Genomic DNA, 16,249 nt, shown 5'->3' on the forward strand with positions numbered 1-16,249 from the left:
GCCGCCATATCCACGAAGTGAATGATGATGAGTGGGCGAAGCTCCGGAGGTAAACCTGGTAAACCATGAATCCTCTGTACATTTTGCCCACTCGATTTTATTACATCGCTCCCCCTAGCGTACGTCGCCGCACTAAATCGAACGATTGCCTTCAACCAATGACACGCGCCATATGCGACATCATTTCGATTTTATAAGATCTCGCGTCTTTCATCAACTACAAGTACCGCTTTCTAGTTTATAACATCTTGCATCTTTTCATCATCAGCTACAAGTACCACCATCTAGTAAACACTACAAGAACTAAACGAGAGGTGGCTACATACAGGAGACGGTACCGCCATCTAGTGAACACTGCAAGAACTAAACTAGAGGTGGCTACATACAGGGGACGGTACCGCCATCTAGTGAACACTGCAAGAACTAAACTAGAGGTGGCTACATACAGGGGACGCACAGCCCACGCCCTAAGGAGCTTCGCCCTTAAAAACATAAGTGCTACGATACACATTTCCATCAGTTAGGCAATTGTTCTTTTTACATCTGTCATTTTTCTGGGAAGAAAAAAACCCAAGATCTAAGCAGTCACTGGATGCTTCAGAAGAGTGGGCTCATGAACTGATATATGCCATATTATGTATAAAGTATGTGCCGCGAAAAAAAAAGCAAAACGTGGAAGACACAGAAGCGACATAGTCCTTGTGGGGCCTGTCTTCTCTTGCTCTCCTTTGCTCTGCATTTTGCATTAAACAAGATTTTGCCTATATGAGTCCATGTTCTACACTAGCTACCTATCTGTTTGGTGCACACAACTACAGCTTGAAGCAGCTTTCACGCCCCTCGATATTTTGCCATAAGCTCAAGCATGTCATTGTACACCATGTCTACGGCGTGCATTCCTAATGCGAAGTCGTAGTGAGTCATATGCTTGTCAGGCACTTGAATACTTCGGACGACGTTTGGCAGCTCCTTTTCTAGCCGCGCTACGTCTTTGGGTACAGCATAGATGTCACCAGCGCTATGGTAGAGGGCCACAGGCACTCTTACATTAGACACGACATAACTGGGTGGCACAACCTGCGAGTAGAAATGCATGCGATTACTCGTGCGCCTACAGCATCAGACTAGGTAAAGTTGCCATAAGACGCATACATATTGGATTTCCTAAATATAAATTCACGTCTTTCCGTGAAAAAGTAGCTGCTTTTACAAAACACGTGCTCTACAGTTTGATTACCACTGACATCATGTGTCGTGCACCTCATTATTAAGCGTTTGAAGTAACGCAAATATATGGTGATTATCCATATTTGTGTAGGTACATACCTCGTATTCTATACCATTCTATGTGTGGTGCCGCGCATTTGTCATGTGAATACAATTTCTATTTCTAACACTAATACACGCATTTTAGAATAACAAAACGCTTTTGTTATGGCCTCGGCATTTCAGCTTTTTTCGGGCCCTAGTGTTGCGTATCACTCATTGGTTTATTGTTCTCCTATAAATGTGGAATATCTTTTTTTGATGACCCATTTCAGTTTTCAAGTTTTGTAAACGCCACCTCCTACCACCACCCCTATTTCTGCATGCCACTAAAAGATAGGCGATTGAAAATTGAGGCAAGAACCAGATTTCTTTTCATTGACTGATTATCATCTTCTCAGTGCTGGTTCCTGCGAAGTCACTAAATGACGCTATGCGAACCATTTGTCTTTTTTTTAACACGAAAATATCTTTTTCTGAGGTTCACCAAGACTTCGTTGACCTCTTTCTGTCACGGAAAGAACGTCCAGGAATACAACTGATCAGAAAGAAATGGAAAATCTTGTATTAATAGCAGTCGAATCCACGGCGTTCTACAAAAACAGAGGCCGGGCACGCTAAAACTATATACTGCACCACGGTCGCATACACTGGATGATCCACAATTGCGCTTTTTAAACATAGCACTCCCCTTCCGCAGTGCTCATGGCAAACTGAATACTGCATCAATATCGTGATATTTATGACTACAATTTTTTCTTATATGCGCTGTTTCTACGCGTGCCTTTTTCTCGGTGCATTTATAGTACGAGAAGTCCATTTTTTATCCGTTTACACAAAACCACGTGTATACATTACCCCTGGCGTCGGCCTCACTCAACTACATTCATACGAAAAATATCTCTACGACGCCTGACTGTAACTTCAAGCTACTACTCACGGCGCAAAAAGCTGGGACTGGCCAACTGTCAACAGCGCACACGTGAGGTGCGTTGCACTTCTCTCTACTCCGGCAGTGACGCTCAGTACTTTAACATGTGAACGGTTTGTGACCTTAGCCCAAGTTCGGTGTTCATTTAGTGACGGCTCTCCTGGCTGTCTCGCCACTTTCTCTTAGCCCCGTTAAAAGCTACAACTACAACAAACGTCAATGAGCACAGGGGTTTGTTTATTCATTGATGGTTTTTCAACCACCACGATCATGGCCGTTAGTCGCCCCAATGGAGAAGTATCACTAAGCGTTAAGGAGAGTCGTTCAAGGTGAATAGTGATATAGCTGTCAGGCATTAGGAGACAATGTGCAACACTTTGAGGCAATTTTTTTCTTTCGTGTTATACCTGTTTCTATGACGTAGGACCAACTCTGTTAATTTTTTTCTGTTGCGGCACCAGCAAACACTGCATCGTTTTTTTACCTTTTATTAATTTCTGAGTGATTTTGCCCACACTACCGTTTCTGATTTGTGTACATGAAAAAAGGCTTCGGTAACGGCAAGCGTTGTTGATATCTTAAAAATTGTCTATAGAAGGTTTATGAAATGTTTGCTTTGCACGTGATGAATATTGCTTATAAAACAAAGCAGAGTAGGCAGTGTGAGGGCAATAATACAAAATATTTAGGTACTGTTTCAGCATCGCAAAACAGATGTGAAGGTTTCCCCTATAATGAGTTTTTCCAGGTAAATTATAACTTTATTGTTTTGCGACTTTTTTGATAGACACGTACAAGTGTATATTTTAATGAGTGAGAAGGTATACAACTGTAACTGCTTACAACAAAACATTCAGAATTTTTAGCATAGAATATTATTATTTCTCAATGTGACATCGATGCTGTTTGTCATGCTTTCGGTAGAGTCAAGCTTTCAAGGCATAGTTATTCTCATGCTCCCCGTTGGTTAAAGTAACATAAAATTAACTAATTCTTGGAATATATTTATTCACCTTCATGATTTCACGAATCGGTGCTCAAACAGTAGCCATTGTTCTGTAACAGCTGCCAATAAATTGTATATACACGGCATCTTTTCTCTTCTGTACACTATTGTTAGATCAATATAATCAAGTGTAAATTAAGTGTAAAACTGTAAAACTAAATTAACTGTAAAACACAGACTCGCCTAATGAAAAGTTCTCTTAACTCAGTCATTTATACTTGGAATTATACAACTTGTTAGTTGAGCTGGGCATCACGTAGTGAAACTAGGAGCTCGGAGTTTCAACCGTGACACTGTTCAAATTTTTGGTAACTCCTGCTTCATCGTGCGAAATTCATTAGACAGGCATGCGTGAGAGTATTTGGGCAAGCACCACTACCGACTAGAGCAAGTGCGCACGGTACACAAAAGTTCTGATCGGCTAAGTGGAGCTCGTGAAACAACTGAGAGAAAGTGAACGAAAAAAAGAGACAAAAAGTGAACATAGAGACTCAAAGACACAAACAGGTAATTATAAAGAAATAGGTACAATAAAGACATAAAAAGATAGACAGAAAAGGACACAGAGAGAGGAGTACTCACTTGTTTCCACTAATATTTCTAAGTAATATCGTGTCCCTCAATGAAGAACGATCCCTCTGATTTATACTTCTTTAGTAGAAAGATATTTACACATAAAGAAATGGGCAAGAAATAAAAAAGAGAGAAATAAGGAGAAAGAGATCAAGATCTGGATGCAATAAATAGAGAGTCCGAGAGAGCATATAAAGTCAAAATATCAGAAAGAAACAGGTACCTGCTAAAATCTTCTAAAAAACAGGAAATTAGATGGGAGAAACAAAAAGAAGTAAACAGAATGAATAAAGTTCAACGAACAGGCTTATAGCTTGAATTGAGTAGTGCAAAGCTGTCGTAGTTTGTGTTATTATTCGAAAAATTGTGTACTCACTGATCCATACACAATTTTGTTAAGATAAGGGCCATGATTGAACTTCCGAAAGCACTTGCACCGTATAAGCTGAAATGAAGAATGCACGTAGGACGAGAGTGTGATAATAATGCAGCAATCACAGAAACTTGAGCACTTCAGCGTATAAAGTGCAGCAATAAGCGCTTTCTCATGTTTTGCAAACTGATTTTAGTTACACGGTGATGAACACCTTATTCTTTTGATGCTTTTTGTTTACCATGTAACGTACACCCGTATAGAGACCTTTTTGTAACACTGTTGTGTGCGTATGTTTGGTCTGTTGTGTTGAAATGTTATGTCCAAAAGTATTTGATGTCCACAGTCTCTGAAAATAAATATTTTTAATCAAACGTAAATCACAGTTTGAACAGCTTGTGAGGTTTTAGATTTTCGCATGCGAAGTGAATCACGAAAAAAGAGGGTTTTCAGTTCGAGAAAAACAGTACTCGCAAATATTCGAAGTCAGCATTCCCATCGTTGCATGTGCGTATTGCTACGAGGTTTTCTCCACTTTGTTTTCTTTTGTTCGAGTTTCAGTGACAAAAATTGTTTGCAACCTTCACTCAGACCATGATGCCATTATTAGGAAGCTTCATGATTGTTTGCGAGCATTCCGTTAAGATTGCAGGCAGAATGTGACTAGTCAAGATTATTAGAGAACTTACGTGAGTATCCATGACGATGCTCAAAAGTTTGATCTTGGATTTATAAAGAAGACATGCGTACCACCGGAGGTACGCTTACTCGACGACCGACAACTGTTCACGGTGCTATCAGTTTACACTGAGAATCATGTGTATTTCGACCTTCCATTCTGTGGTCGTAACCTGGTCAACATAAAATATTTAACCTTGATAACTCCGACTGCTGCCTTCGTGAACACATCAACTACGTCAGAATACGGTCGCGTAGCAAGAAATGAGGCAAGGTTCTTCAGTGAAACAAACTCAACTGGAGCAAACACGATAGGTTGTTTTGGGTGTTTATTAAAAGTAAACATGAATTATATCAAGTTTTGCGTTAGAAAAAGCTACTGAAAATTCTGTCATATGATCCCAAAGCCATAAATTCAGTAAGAGAGACCCCATAGTAGAGGTATGTGAAACTTCTACAATCTTGGGTTCTTTAACCCGACCTGATGTCACACAGTACACGGGGCTCCAATATTGCACCTCCATCTATTATCTGATTCTCAAATAGAAGTGTAAGTAACTGCATAAACCGACGACCACCTTAAAGTTAGGAAACATTTCCAACTTGAGTTGCATTTCTGTTTGTAATTCGCAGATGATTTTCGTTTAATAAACAAACCCAACGAACCTCACCTTTTTCAATTGCGAATTACGAAGACTTGTTCCAGATGTCTGATTTGATTGATAAGTGGGCTTTAACGTTTCAAAACCACCATATGATTATGAGAGAAACCGTAGTGGAGGGCTCCGAAGATTTCGATCACTTGAAGTTCTTAAACGTGCGCTCAAATCTGAGCACACAGGTCTACAGTGATTTCGCCTCCACTGAGAATGCAAACGCAGCAGCCAGGATTCAATCCCACGACCTGCGGGTTAGCAGCCGAGTACCATAGCCAATAGACCACCGTGGCGGGGCTACATCACATTTCTTTATTTTTGTTTCATCAGCAAGAAATACCCAAATGCAACTCCGAAAACGGTGTGCAGGAAAGATAATATTCAATTTCCCATGTAGTTTTACTCCGAGCAAAATGGGACACACTTGTTTATCTAGCTATATTGACAGCAAATAGAGTTAAGTTTTAATTTTTGATGTCACAGTAAATTGGGCGGCACTCTACCGCTCAGGCTTTATGAACACTTTTGTGGTGTTATTCTAGTGGAGAGTAGAAAAATTCATCTTCTTTTTAGGTTCTCGTAATGTTGTATCTAGTGTCCGGAACTTCTTCCTTGTCACAATATGCATATCAGGCCTGATGAAACTGCTGTAGAAGAAATTCTGTTTAATACAATATACAATGGACTTAACAAAACAAGAATATTAAAACTTACCTGTGCGAAATGGTAGACGTTGTCTACGGATGTTCCCGAAGGGCTGTGGGCAGCATACACAGGCAATCTCGTCTGAATGTAAAAGCAGAATTGCTAAATGTTAAAAAGTTTTTTAAAAGTTGAGCGTTCTTGGTAAAAATATTCATGCAGCATAAGGCAGACATTGTTAAAAAGGGCTCACACTCTATAATGCAGTAGTTCATGACAAGGAAAACTCACATAACAAGCGCGAGTTTGCCACAAGCTCACGCACACTTCCTCGTACGGCATCCATGTCAGAGATGCTCATTTACTCGACGAATTGCTGCTACTATCCGATAGCTGACAAAAAACCATAAATGGTGTCTGAATCGGACGTGTCTCTTGCCACGGGGGGCCGCCACGTGCTACACTATAAAGAAAATTGTGCATTTGAGAAGTATTTAGGCCCACATATACAATCGTCAAGTGCCTCGTGCATATCGTCGGAAACTGTGTGGTATAACACTTATATTCATTGCGTTAGCTCCACAGTCTCGGCCATAACCTTTCACGAATGACGTGCATTACACCAGAGCACTATCGCAGTATTCGTAAGACAGTAGTAAGAGCTAGGTTTTGAACAAAAGAAATACGAGAAAGCCAGATGGCGAGGGGAGTAAATGCTTGATCTTTTCATTGAGTGTACGTGCCACACTTTATAGTCTGCTGAACTAAAACAAGACTGAGACATTTAGAGCGGTAAAGGGAGACCCCAACTTTGTATGCATGCGTGACGCATATCCTTTGGGTGCCCTCTAATATACCCCGTCCATTTCTTCCAATTTGTGTAGCTTCAGGCGTGCTCGTCGGAACGAAAGGAGATAAAGCGTTTACGTGACAAATTTCTGTAAAGGCCCAAACTTATGCACGCAAATTTCGGGTGGCGTCCACGACCGACAGGGACAGACGGGCTCCGTCGTGCTGTCGCGTCATGACGAGAGCCAGCACAGGTTCGTGACATCGCAAATAGTATGAGTGACGTATTGTCATTCCTGCTTGATTGAAAACTATCACATGTACGCAGGGGAATTGTGAAGAAGGACTTGGAAGTCCTTTCAAATGTTCTAAATTTTTTTAATGTTTTAAGCATTGTTTTTCTTGTACTAATGACTGTTTAAGTTTGATTATCTTTATGTGTATTACATTTATTTAACTTATTCCACGTTGTTTACAGAGTTGCACTTTACTTGTGCATATTTAACACATTTTTTGACAGGAGGTTCCCCTTCAGCCAGGTGCTTTGCGACCTCCTTCTGTATACCTATGTAAGAATGTATGTTTTTATGAAAGTAAATTACCTTAAACTGAAGCTGAAGTTGATCAATGGCAACATGCCAGATTTATTATTGTGTTGTGGAAGATAAGGGAGATATAAAAACATATTAAATTTTTTTTGCTCATCATTTTGTGCAACCGCGAAAGTATTATCTGCTGTAATGTCGATGTTCACTAGTTACGATATCACTTCTTTCCTTCAACTTCCTAAGTTAGACAATTGTAAAATTTCTGCCGATCTAAATCTAACATCGCTGCCTGAAAAGGCTTTCCTCATATGGTTACAATGTTGACACTGCAGCAAGATACCTCAGAAACACCAAAGTTAACTCCCGAAAACAAGATGAATGACTAAATAGAGCCAATGACTCACTCTCGGCGTTAGATAAGGCTGTGAGTTATCTAGTCTAGTCTATATTTCGCTCTTTATATTGTACGCATAAATAACAAGCATCAACAGCCGATTGTGACTGAAGCAAGGATTAGGGTGTTGCCATGGTGCCGCAAATTATCGTGTTTAGTTACAGGTGGCAAGCGATCCTTTCTACCTACTCGTAAGCCGGTGACGTGACAAGCGACGGGGACAGATTGTCCTCCGCGACAATAAATCTCGTCGCTCGTCACTGTGGCTCATCGCCATCACTAAAAAATTGGTTGGGCGTTAACAGCTTTAAATCATCACGGGGACAGATTGTCCTCCGTGACAATAAATCTCGTCGCTCGTCACTGTGGCTCATCGCCATCACTAAAAAATTGGTTGGGCGTTAACAGCTTTAAATCATCACGAGTAATCAAAAATTTTACATGTGAAGCAGCTTATGAAGGAGGCTTGTCCCACTGGTGTTTCAGCTAGTACTAAGTGCGCACGCTAGAGATGCAGTGGTAGCGACGCTCGCTCAGCAGCGCCAGCGCCAATGCGCGGCCCCCTCCGGGCGATGCTTCCGTGCCACACCGGCTTCGCGGACTATAACGCAATGAAACTCAATACAAGGACAGCCCTTTCGTACTCACCGGGACTTCTAACGTGGGCATTATAAATGACGACTGTTTAGTCCACCACATGGTGTCCCGTTTTGCTCTCTGGTGCGTTTAGTACAATCGCAAGCATCCTACCACCACCACAGAAACGTGCCTTGACATTGCATTTTCAAACTTCAAGCTACAATCTTTTCATCAAGAACCATTGACCCTATACTTTACGTATCAGAAGGCCGTTACAATAAAGCGGAAATGTTCTCCAGCGCTTTAGGTATATATGAAAAATAACGGTCTGCCAGTATATAATGTTGAAAAACAAGAAAGAATTTAAAAAACTAAAAAATTGACCTGTTGCTTCTTCTCATACAACTCAGCGTTCTCCTAAGGGAGACGTGTGTGCTTGCTGTGATCGATACTCTGCTTCTGTGATCATTCGATGAGAACAGGCAAAGAAAATCAGACACTTTATATGAATGAGCAGAGAGGGATGTCATAAAGAACGCTTTCAATTGCTCAACAACGAACTAGCCAAGTTTTTTCCCATTTGCACCCAATAGCTTCTTTTTTTTACTTATTTAAAATTGTGCAAATTGTTTTATTCTGGAAGTTTTGAGGGCATCCGAATAACTTCTGTTTCTTCTACAAATACAAACACATTACGTCACTCAGACTGCTTCATTATCTCATATTGAGAATCATCCGCTAGCAATCGTGCTTTTCTTTGCTAGAATGTAGGAAGTGGGAGCTCGGTATATTACATTTCCTAGTATCATGCATGCTTGGTTACAACGTCGCCTATTATTTTTGAAAAGGAAGTGGCCAACGCCTTATTAAAACAAAGGCATTTCTTATGGCCTAGAATTAATGTAGAACAAGCCGGAAGCTAGCCTGCTTAGTGAGTGCACCTGGTACCACAAGAAATCTTTATGTATATATAATTGCACTCCTGTGCTTAGAAAAAAATGAAGAATAATTACCACTTTGAAATCAGGATCATGACAACTGAAGAATAGGCTTCTAAATATTTTCTGGTGGCCTAAGATGCCGAGATACATCAGTGTTAGTTGAAATAACTTTAGTATGAAACACCATCAAGAGTTCGAAATGTTGTGATCATCGCAGCTTCCATTATATCAGGCTGTTTTTGCTTACTTTACCTTGTGAGTTTCTGCAGCTTCTCATTGTACACCATTTGAAATCAATACAGTGCTCGCAAGGACGCATATTGCCACTTTTTATTGAACAGGATTTTAAAGAAATTGTGCTATAAATCTTCACTCTTCCGAATAGCTTTTTATCTGGTGCGAGTGTTTATGTATTACCTCATTTTCTGTCGGAAGCTAAGGTTTTTACGGTATGTTGATGTACCTGTGACCTATTCAACACAGTGCGAGGACATAATTGCAATTTGCAACTAAAAAAAATATCTGGTGAGTTTACTGTAACAGATATATCTGTCTTAGTAGGGGAACAAAATGCAGGTGGACAATTTGGAAAACGAGGGCAGAGAGAAGCAAGCAAACAATCGCACATGTGGTACTGAGTGTGTCTCTTATGGTCAATCTTTTTCGGGTTGTTCCTTTGCGATGTGTTACGCCAACAAGTCCGCTCGTTCACTATTCCACTTTCGTGTATCAGTAACTACAGTACACCAATAGACTACGACCTATTCTGTGAATACTTTTCGTTCAATTACGCCAAAGAAGAATACTGCAATACGTACTGTAGGCGATGTCAAGATATTGCCACGCTCCATTTCACAAGTTTTTGTTATCGTTCCGAAGCACCGCTCTCGGCGCAAGCCGCGCCTGCAGGTTTCTAGAGGGTTCCGGACTGTAGTAGATCATTTCGATAAGATCACGCCCACTGTGCGAACGTTACAGATTGTTCTGGAACCTACGCCACCACCAGCGATAACGCTAGAACATTCGACGGCAAGGGTATAAATGCCGACGCGCTTCGCCGCTTGTCTGTAGTTGATCGAAGGCCGACGCTGCGTTCGCCGCTATCAGTCCGAGACTGCTATCTGTGCAAGACTGCTGCTGTAATTAGACTTTCCCTTTACCGGGCACAGGTTCGCCCAAATAAACAGTTAAATCCTAACACGAAGTCTCCTGTCTTCGGCCACGTCACGACCCCGTGACATCTGGTGGAGGTGCTGCTTCGTTCATGTACCGGACGCCCCCGTCAAGCCGTGAACCCAGCCCACGTCGCGGAGAAGACACCGACACCAACCAGGAGCAGCGAACAAGCCGCTGACAGCAAGGGCTACCACCGGAGTACGGGCTTCTACCAGACAAGGCGCGGAAGACGAAGGCCATGACCGCGACTGCAGCGACAATGACAACCGCAGCGTCCCAGCCCACGATGGTCATGCATCAACCCAGGGAACCACCAATTTTCCATGGGTCATCGTTCGAAGACCCGGAGTCCTGGCTGGAGACATACGACCGTGTGGCCGCCCTCAACCACTGGGACCATGACGAAAAGCTGCGTCGTGTGTTCTTCTATTTGGAAGACACCGCAAGGACTTGGCTTGAAAATCGGGAGTCCACGCTCCGAACGTGGGATGTTTTCTGCGGCGCATTCCTTCAAACGTTCGCGAGCGTCGCTCGCAAAGAGAGGGCCGCTGCTTTATTAGAGACTCGGGTTCAGCTACCAAATGAAAATGTCGCCATTTTCACAGAAGAAATGACCCGACTATTCCGTCACGCTGATCCAGACATGCCTGAGGAGAAAAAAGTTCGTTTCCTCATGCGAGGGGTCAAACAGGAGCTCTTCGCGGGACTGATGAGAAACCCACCGATAACCGTCCAAGAATTTGTAGCAGAAGCGGCCACTATCGAAAAGACCCTGGACATGCGCACCAGACAGTATAATCGTCGCCTGACTGCAGACTGCGCTGCTGCTCAAGCCAGTAACTCCGGAGACCTGCGTGAAACGATCCGAGCGATCGTGCGGGAAGAGCTGCGCAAGCTGTTGCCTTCGGCCCAGCCTCAAGTGGATTCAATTGCCGACATTGTGCGAGAAGAAGTTCGGCAATCGCTTCAAATTCCCCACGCACCGCTGCCCGAGCCGGAAGCTATGAGCTACGCCGCTGCACTGCGCCACAACGATCCTCCCCGTCCACGCCAAAACGCCGCCCCATCGCACTTCCGTCGACAGACGCCACCGCCGCCACCACCCCCACCGACGTCATACCGTTCGCCAGCGGCCCAGCGCAGTGCACCGAGGAAGACTGACGTCTGGCGCACCCCTGACCATCGCCCGCTCTGCTACCACTGCGGCGAGGCCGGACACACATACCGCCGTTGCCAGTACCGACAGATGGGACTGCGTGGCTTCGCCGTCAATGCACCACGTCCACAGCCAGGAGAACGACCACGTGACATCGCCGACTACCTGACAGGAACTCGGTGGACACCACGAAGCCCTTCGCGTTCGCCGTCGCCCAGCCGCCGCACGTCACCGCACCACCGGCAGTACTCTGGCCCAACGCGGGGCCGGTCTCCTAGCCCGTATCCGGGAAACTAAGGGCAGCAACCGGTGGAGGTGCGGTTGCTGTGCGACGAACTACCGAAGATCCTCCGACGACGACGACGCCGCGACGGAGCTTTCCGAACACAACGCCAGCCAGGCAAAGCCCTGACGGCGAAAGCTCATTTACCGAAGGTGGCCTGACGACGCAGCATGGAAGCAGCGGAACAAGCCGACGCAGCCGTGACCCGACGCCACGCCCTAACTGTAATGCGAGACGGCGAACTAGCGACCTCGACGTTCTTATCGACGGCCACAGTGTGACTGCTCTCGTCGATACTGGAGCCGACTATTCTGTCATCAGTGGGTCGTTCGCCGCGAAGTTAAAGAAAGTTAGGACAGCTTGGAAAGGCCCTGAAATCCGCACAGCCGGAGGTCATCTCGTAACGCCTGCAGGAATCTGCACAGCGAGAGTCACCATTAACGGCCGTATTTATCCTACAGACTTCGTAGTCCTACAGCGTTGCTCGAGAGATGTCATCCTTGGCATGGACTTCTTATGCCTCCATGGTGCTGTCATCAACCTAAAAACAAAGTCGATAACGTTATCCACAGAAGAAGCACTACCGCTGCGCACGCCGTCAGGACACCATGCCTTGAATGTGCTGGAAGAACAAGTCACCATTCCGCCTCGCTCAAGCGTCATTATTTCAGTCGGCGCTCCTAAATCACCTGACTTGGAAGGCGTCGTTGAAGGCAGTCAGCATCTGTTGGTCACCCGAAATATTTGCGTCGCAAGAGGAATTGCAGAGCTGCAGGGAGGCAAAGCAACGGTTTTGCTCACGAATTTCAGCAATGAGTACAAACATGTGAACAAAGGAACAACGGTCGCATACATCGAAGAAATTGTCGAAGCCACCAGTGCTTTCGCCCTCGCCGATTCTGCGGAACCTGCTCAGAGGAACCAAGCCCCTCCCATAGCTTTCGACGTCAATCCCAGACTTCCGAACGATAAGCAAGAACAGCTCAAGGCCGTGCTCCTGCAATACGAAGATTGCTTTTCGTCGTCATCAAAAATTCGGCAGACCCCAATCACGAAACATCGCATCATAACCGAAGAAAATGCCAGACCACTCCGTCAGAGTCCGTACAGGGTTTCGACGCGAGAACGTGAGGCCATGAAGAGACAAGTTGATGAAATGCTGCGGGATGACATTATCCAGCCGTCCAAGAGTCCATGGGCATCCCCCGTGGTGTTAGTGAAGAAAAAGGATGGGACCCTACGTTTCTGCGTCGATTATCGCCGCCTGAACAAAATCACAAGAAAGGACGTGTATCCCCTCCCACGAATAGACGACGCACTTGATCGGCTCCATAACGCCAAGTACTTTTCGTCAATGGACCTTAAGACTGGCTATTGGCAAATCGAAGTCGACGAAAGAGACCGAGAGAAGACGGCGTTCATAACACCGGACGGCCTCTTCGAGTTTAAGGTGATGCCCTTCGGCCTTTGCTCAGCGTCTGCAACGTTTCAACGCGTTATGGATACAGTACTGGCAGGATTGAAGTGGCAGACTTGCCTTGTGTACTTGGACGACGTCGTCGTGTTTTCCTCGAGTTTCGACGAGCATCTTCGGCGCCTTGAAGCTGTACTTCAAGCCATCAAGACTTCCGGACTCACACTGAAGCCAGAAAAGTGCAGATTTGCGTATGAGGACCTCTTGTTTCTGGGGCACGTTATCAGCAAGTCTGGAGTTCGTCCCGATCCACGGAAAACAGCCGCCATCGCCGACTTCCCGCCGCCCACTGACAAGAAAGCCGTGCGCCGATTTCTGGGCCTGTGTGCCTATTATAGGCGGTTCGTGAAAAGCTTCGCCCGCATCGCCGATCCTCTCACTAACCTTACCAAGGCCGACGTGGAGTTTAAGTGGGAAACGCCGCAGGAACACGCTTTCCAGGAGCTTAAACATCGCCTCCAGACGCCTCCGTTACTTGCCCATTTCGACGAATTCGCCGAGACAGAAATACATACTGACGCAAGCAGCGTAGGTCTTGGCGCCGTTCTTGTGCAGAGGGCTGACGGACTTGAAAGGGTTATCAGTTACGCCAGCCGATCGCTATCCAAAGCAGAAGCAAATTATTCCACAACAGAAAAGGAGTGCCTCGCCATCATCTGGGCTACGTCGAAATTTCGCCCCTACCTCTACGGCAGGCCCTTCAAAGTTGTGAGCGACCACCACGCATTGTGTTGGCTAGCCACCTTGAAGGACCCCTCAGGTCGTCTCGCACGATGGAGCCTGAGACTTCAAGAATATGACATTACTGTCATTTACAAGTCCGGCAAAAAACACTCCGACGCCGACTGTCTCTCTCGTGCGCCTGTCGACCAACCGCTACCCGACGACCCGGATGACGACTACTTCTTAGGAACGATAACTACCGACGACTTCGCTGAACGACAGAGGGCCGACCCGGAACTTAAGGCCCTAATAGAATACCTCGAAGGCAGGACCGCCGAAGTCCCGAAGATATTCAAGCGCGCACTTGCGTCGTTCTTTCTACGAAACGGTCTTCTACAAAAGAAAAACTTTTCACCGCTTCGAGCTAAGTACCTTCTTGTGGTGCCTTCAGCTCTGCGACCAGAACTCCTGCAGGCCCTTCACGACGATCCGACGGCAGGGCACCTCGGTGTTTCTCGCACGCTCGCGAGGATACAAGAAAGGTACTACTGGCCACGTCTTACCACCGACGTCACTCGTTATGTGAGAACATGCCGGGACTGTCAGCGACGCAAGACACCGCCGACAAGGCCAGCGGGACTTCTGCAGCCAATTGATCCACCTTGCCGACCTTTCCAGCATATTGGTATGGACCTACTGGGGCCGTTCCCGACGTCGGCTTTCGGAAACAAGTGGATCGTGGTAGCTACCGACTACCTCACCCGCTACGCCGAGACAAAAGCCCTGCCAAAAGGCAGTGCATCCGAAGTAGCTAAATTCTTCGTCGAAAATATCGTGCTACGTCATGGCGCCCCAGAGGTCCTTATCACCGACAGAGGAACGGCATTCACTGCCGACTTAACTCAAGCAATCTTGGCATACAGCCAAACAAACCACCGCCGGACGACAGCGTACCACCCACAGACCAACGGCCTCACCGAGCGGCTTAACAAGACGATCGCCGACATGCTGTCAATGTACGTCGATGTCGAACACAAGACGTGGGACGCCATTCTTCCGTATGTGACCTTCGCATACAACACGGCGGTGCAGGAGACGACGCAGATATCGCCATACAAATTGGTCTATGGAAGGAGCCCGGCAACGACGCTCGATGCCATGTTACCCAACGTCACCGACGAAGAAAACCTCGATGTGAGCGAGTACCTTCAACGCGCCGAAGAAGCCCGACAACTTGCGCGTCTCCGTATCAAGAATCAACAGACGACCGACAGCCACCGTTACAACCTTCGACGACGCTTCGTGGAATACCAGCCCGGTGAATGTGTTTGGGTGTGGACGCCGATACGCCGACGTGGACTAAGTGAAAAGTTTCTGCGACGGTACTTCGGACCGTACAAGGTGGTTCGACGTCTCGGCCCACTTGATTACGAGGTTGTCCCCGACGGCATCACGAACTCTCAACGACGCCGATCGCGACCTGAAGTCGTGCATGTCGCGCGCCTCAAGCCGTTTCATGGACGTTAACAAACTGAAAGTGTTTTTTTTTTGTATTATTGTTGTATTGTAATTTATTCATTGTACTTTCTTGCATTATTATTGTACCTTCATCTTTAGTTAAAACATCGGGACGATGCCTTTTTTCAGAGGGGGGCAATGCCACGCTCCATTTCACAAGTTTTTGTTATCGTTCCGAAGCACCGCTCTCGGCGCAAGCCACGCCTGCAGGTTTCTAGAGGGTTCCGGACTGTAGTAGATCATTTCGATAAGATCACGCCCACTGTGCGAACGTTACAGATTGTTCTGGAACCTACGCCACCGCCAGCGATAACGCTAGAACATTCGACGGCAAGGGTATAAATGCCGACGCGCTTCGCCGCTTGTCTGTAGTTGATCGAAGGCCGACGCTGCGTTCGCCGCTATCAGTCCGAGACTGCTATCTGTGCAAGACTGCTGCTGTAATTAGACTTTCCCTTTACCGGGCACAGGTTCGCCCAAATAAACAGTTAAATCCTAACACGAAGTCTCCTGTCTTCGGCCATGTCACGACCCCGTGACAATATTATGACCGCATGAATCACTGTGTGGGACAAAATTATGTAGAGCTGCCGGTATACGTAA

General features: G+C 45.7%; 1 protein-coding gene across 1 annotated transcript in view; it reads right to left on the reverse strand.

The window, feature by feature from the left end:
- Positions 1–662: 662 nt before the first annotated feature.
- LOC142817539 (gastric triacylglycerol lipase-like) overlaps positions 663–16,249 on the reverse strand; it is a 34,339-nt gene continuing 18,752 nt past the window's right edge. Inside the window, exons 6-8 of the mRNA XM_075894573.1 lie at positions 6,198–6,269; positions 4,153–4,221; positions 663–1,077 (exon numbers count right to left, since the gene is read on the reverse strand). Coding sequence (XP_075750688.1) covers positions 832–1,077; positions 4,153–4,221; positions 6,198–6,269 — 387 coding nt within the window. The 3' untranslated portion in view covers positions 663–831. The remainder of the gene's footprint in view (positions 1,078–4,152; positions 4,222–6,197; positions 6,270–16,249) is intronic.

The sequence above is a fragment of the Rhipicephalus microplus genome, chromosome 5 (assembly GCF_043290135.1).
Source record: "Rhipicephalus microplus isolate Deutch F79 chromosome 5, USDA_Rmic, whole genome shotgun sequence".
Taxonomy (NCBI): domain Eukaryota; kingdom Metazoa; phylum Arthropoda; class Arachnida; order Ixodida; family Ixodidae; genus Rhipicephalus; species Rhipicephalus microplus.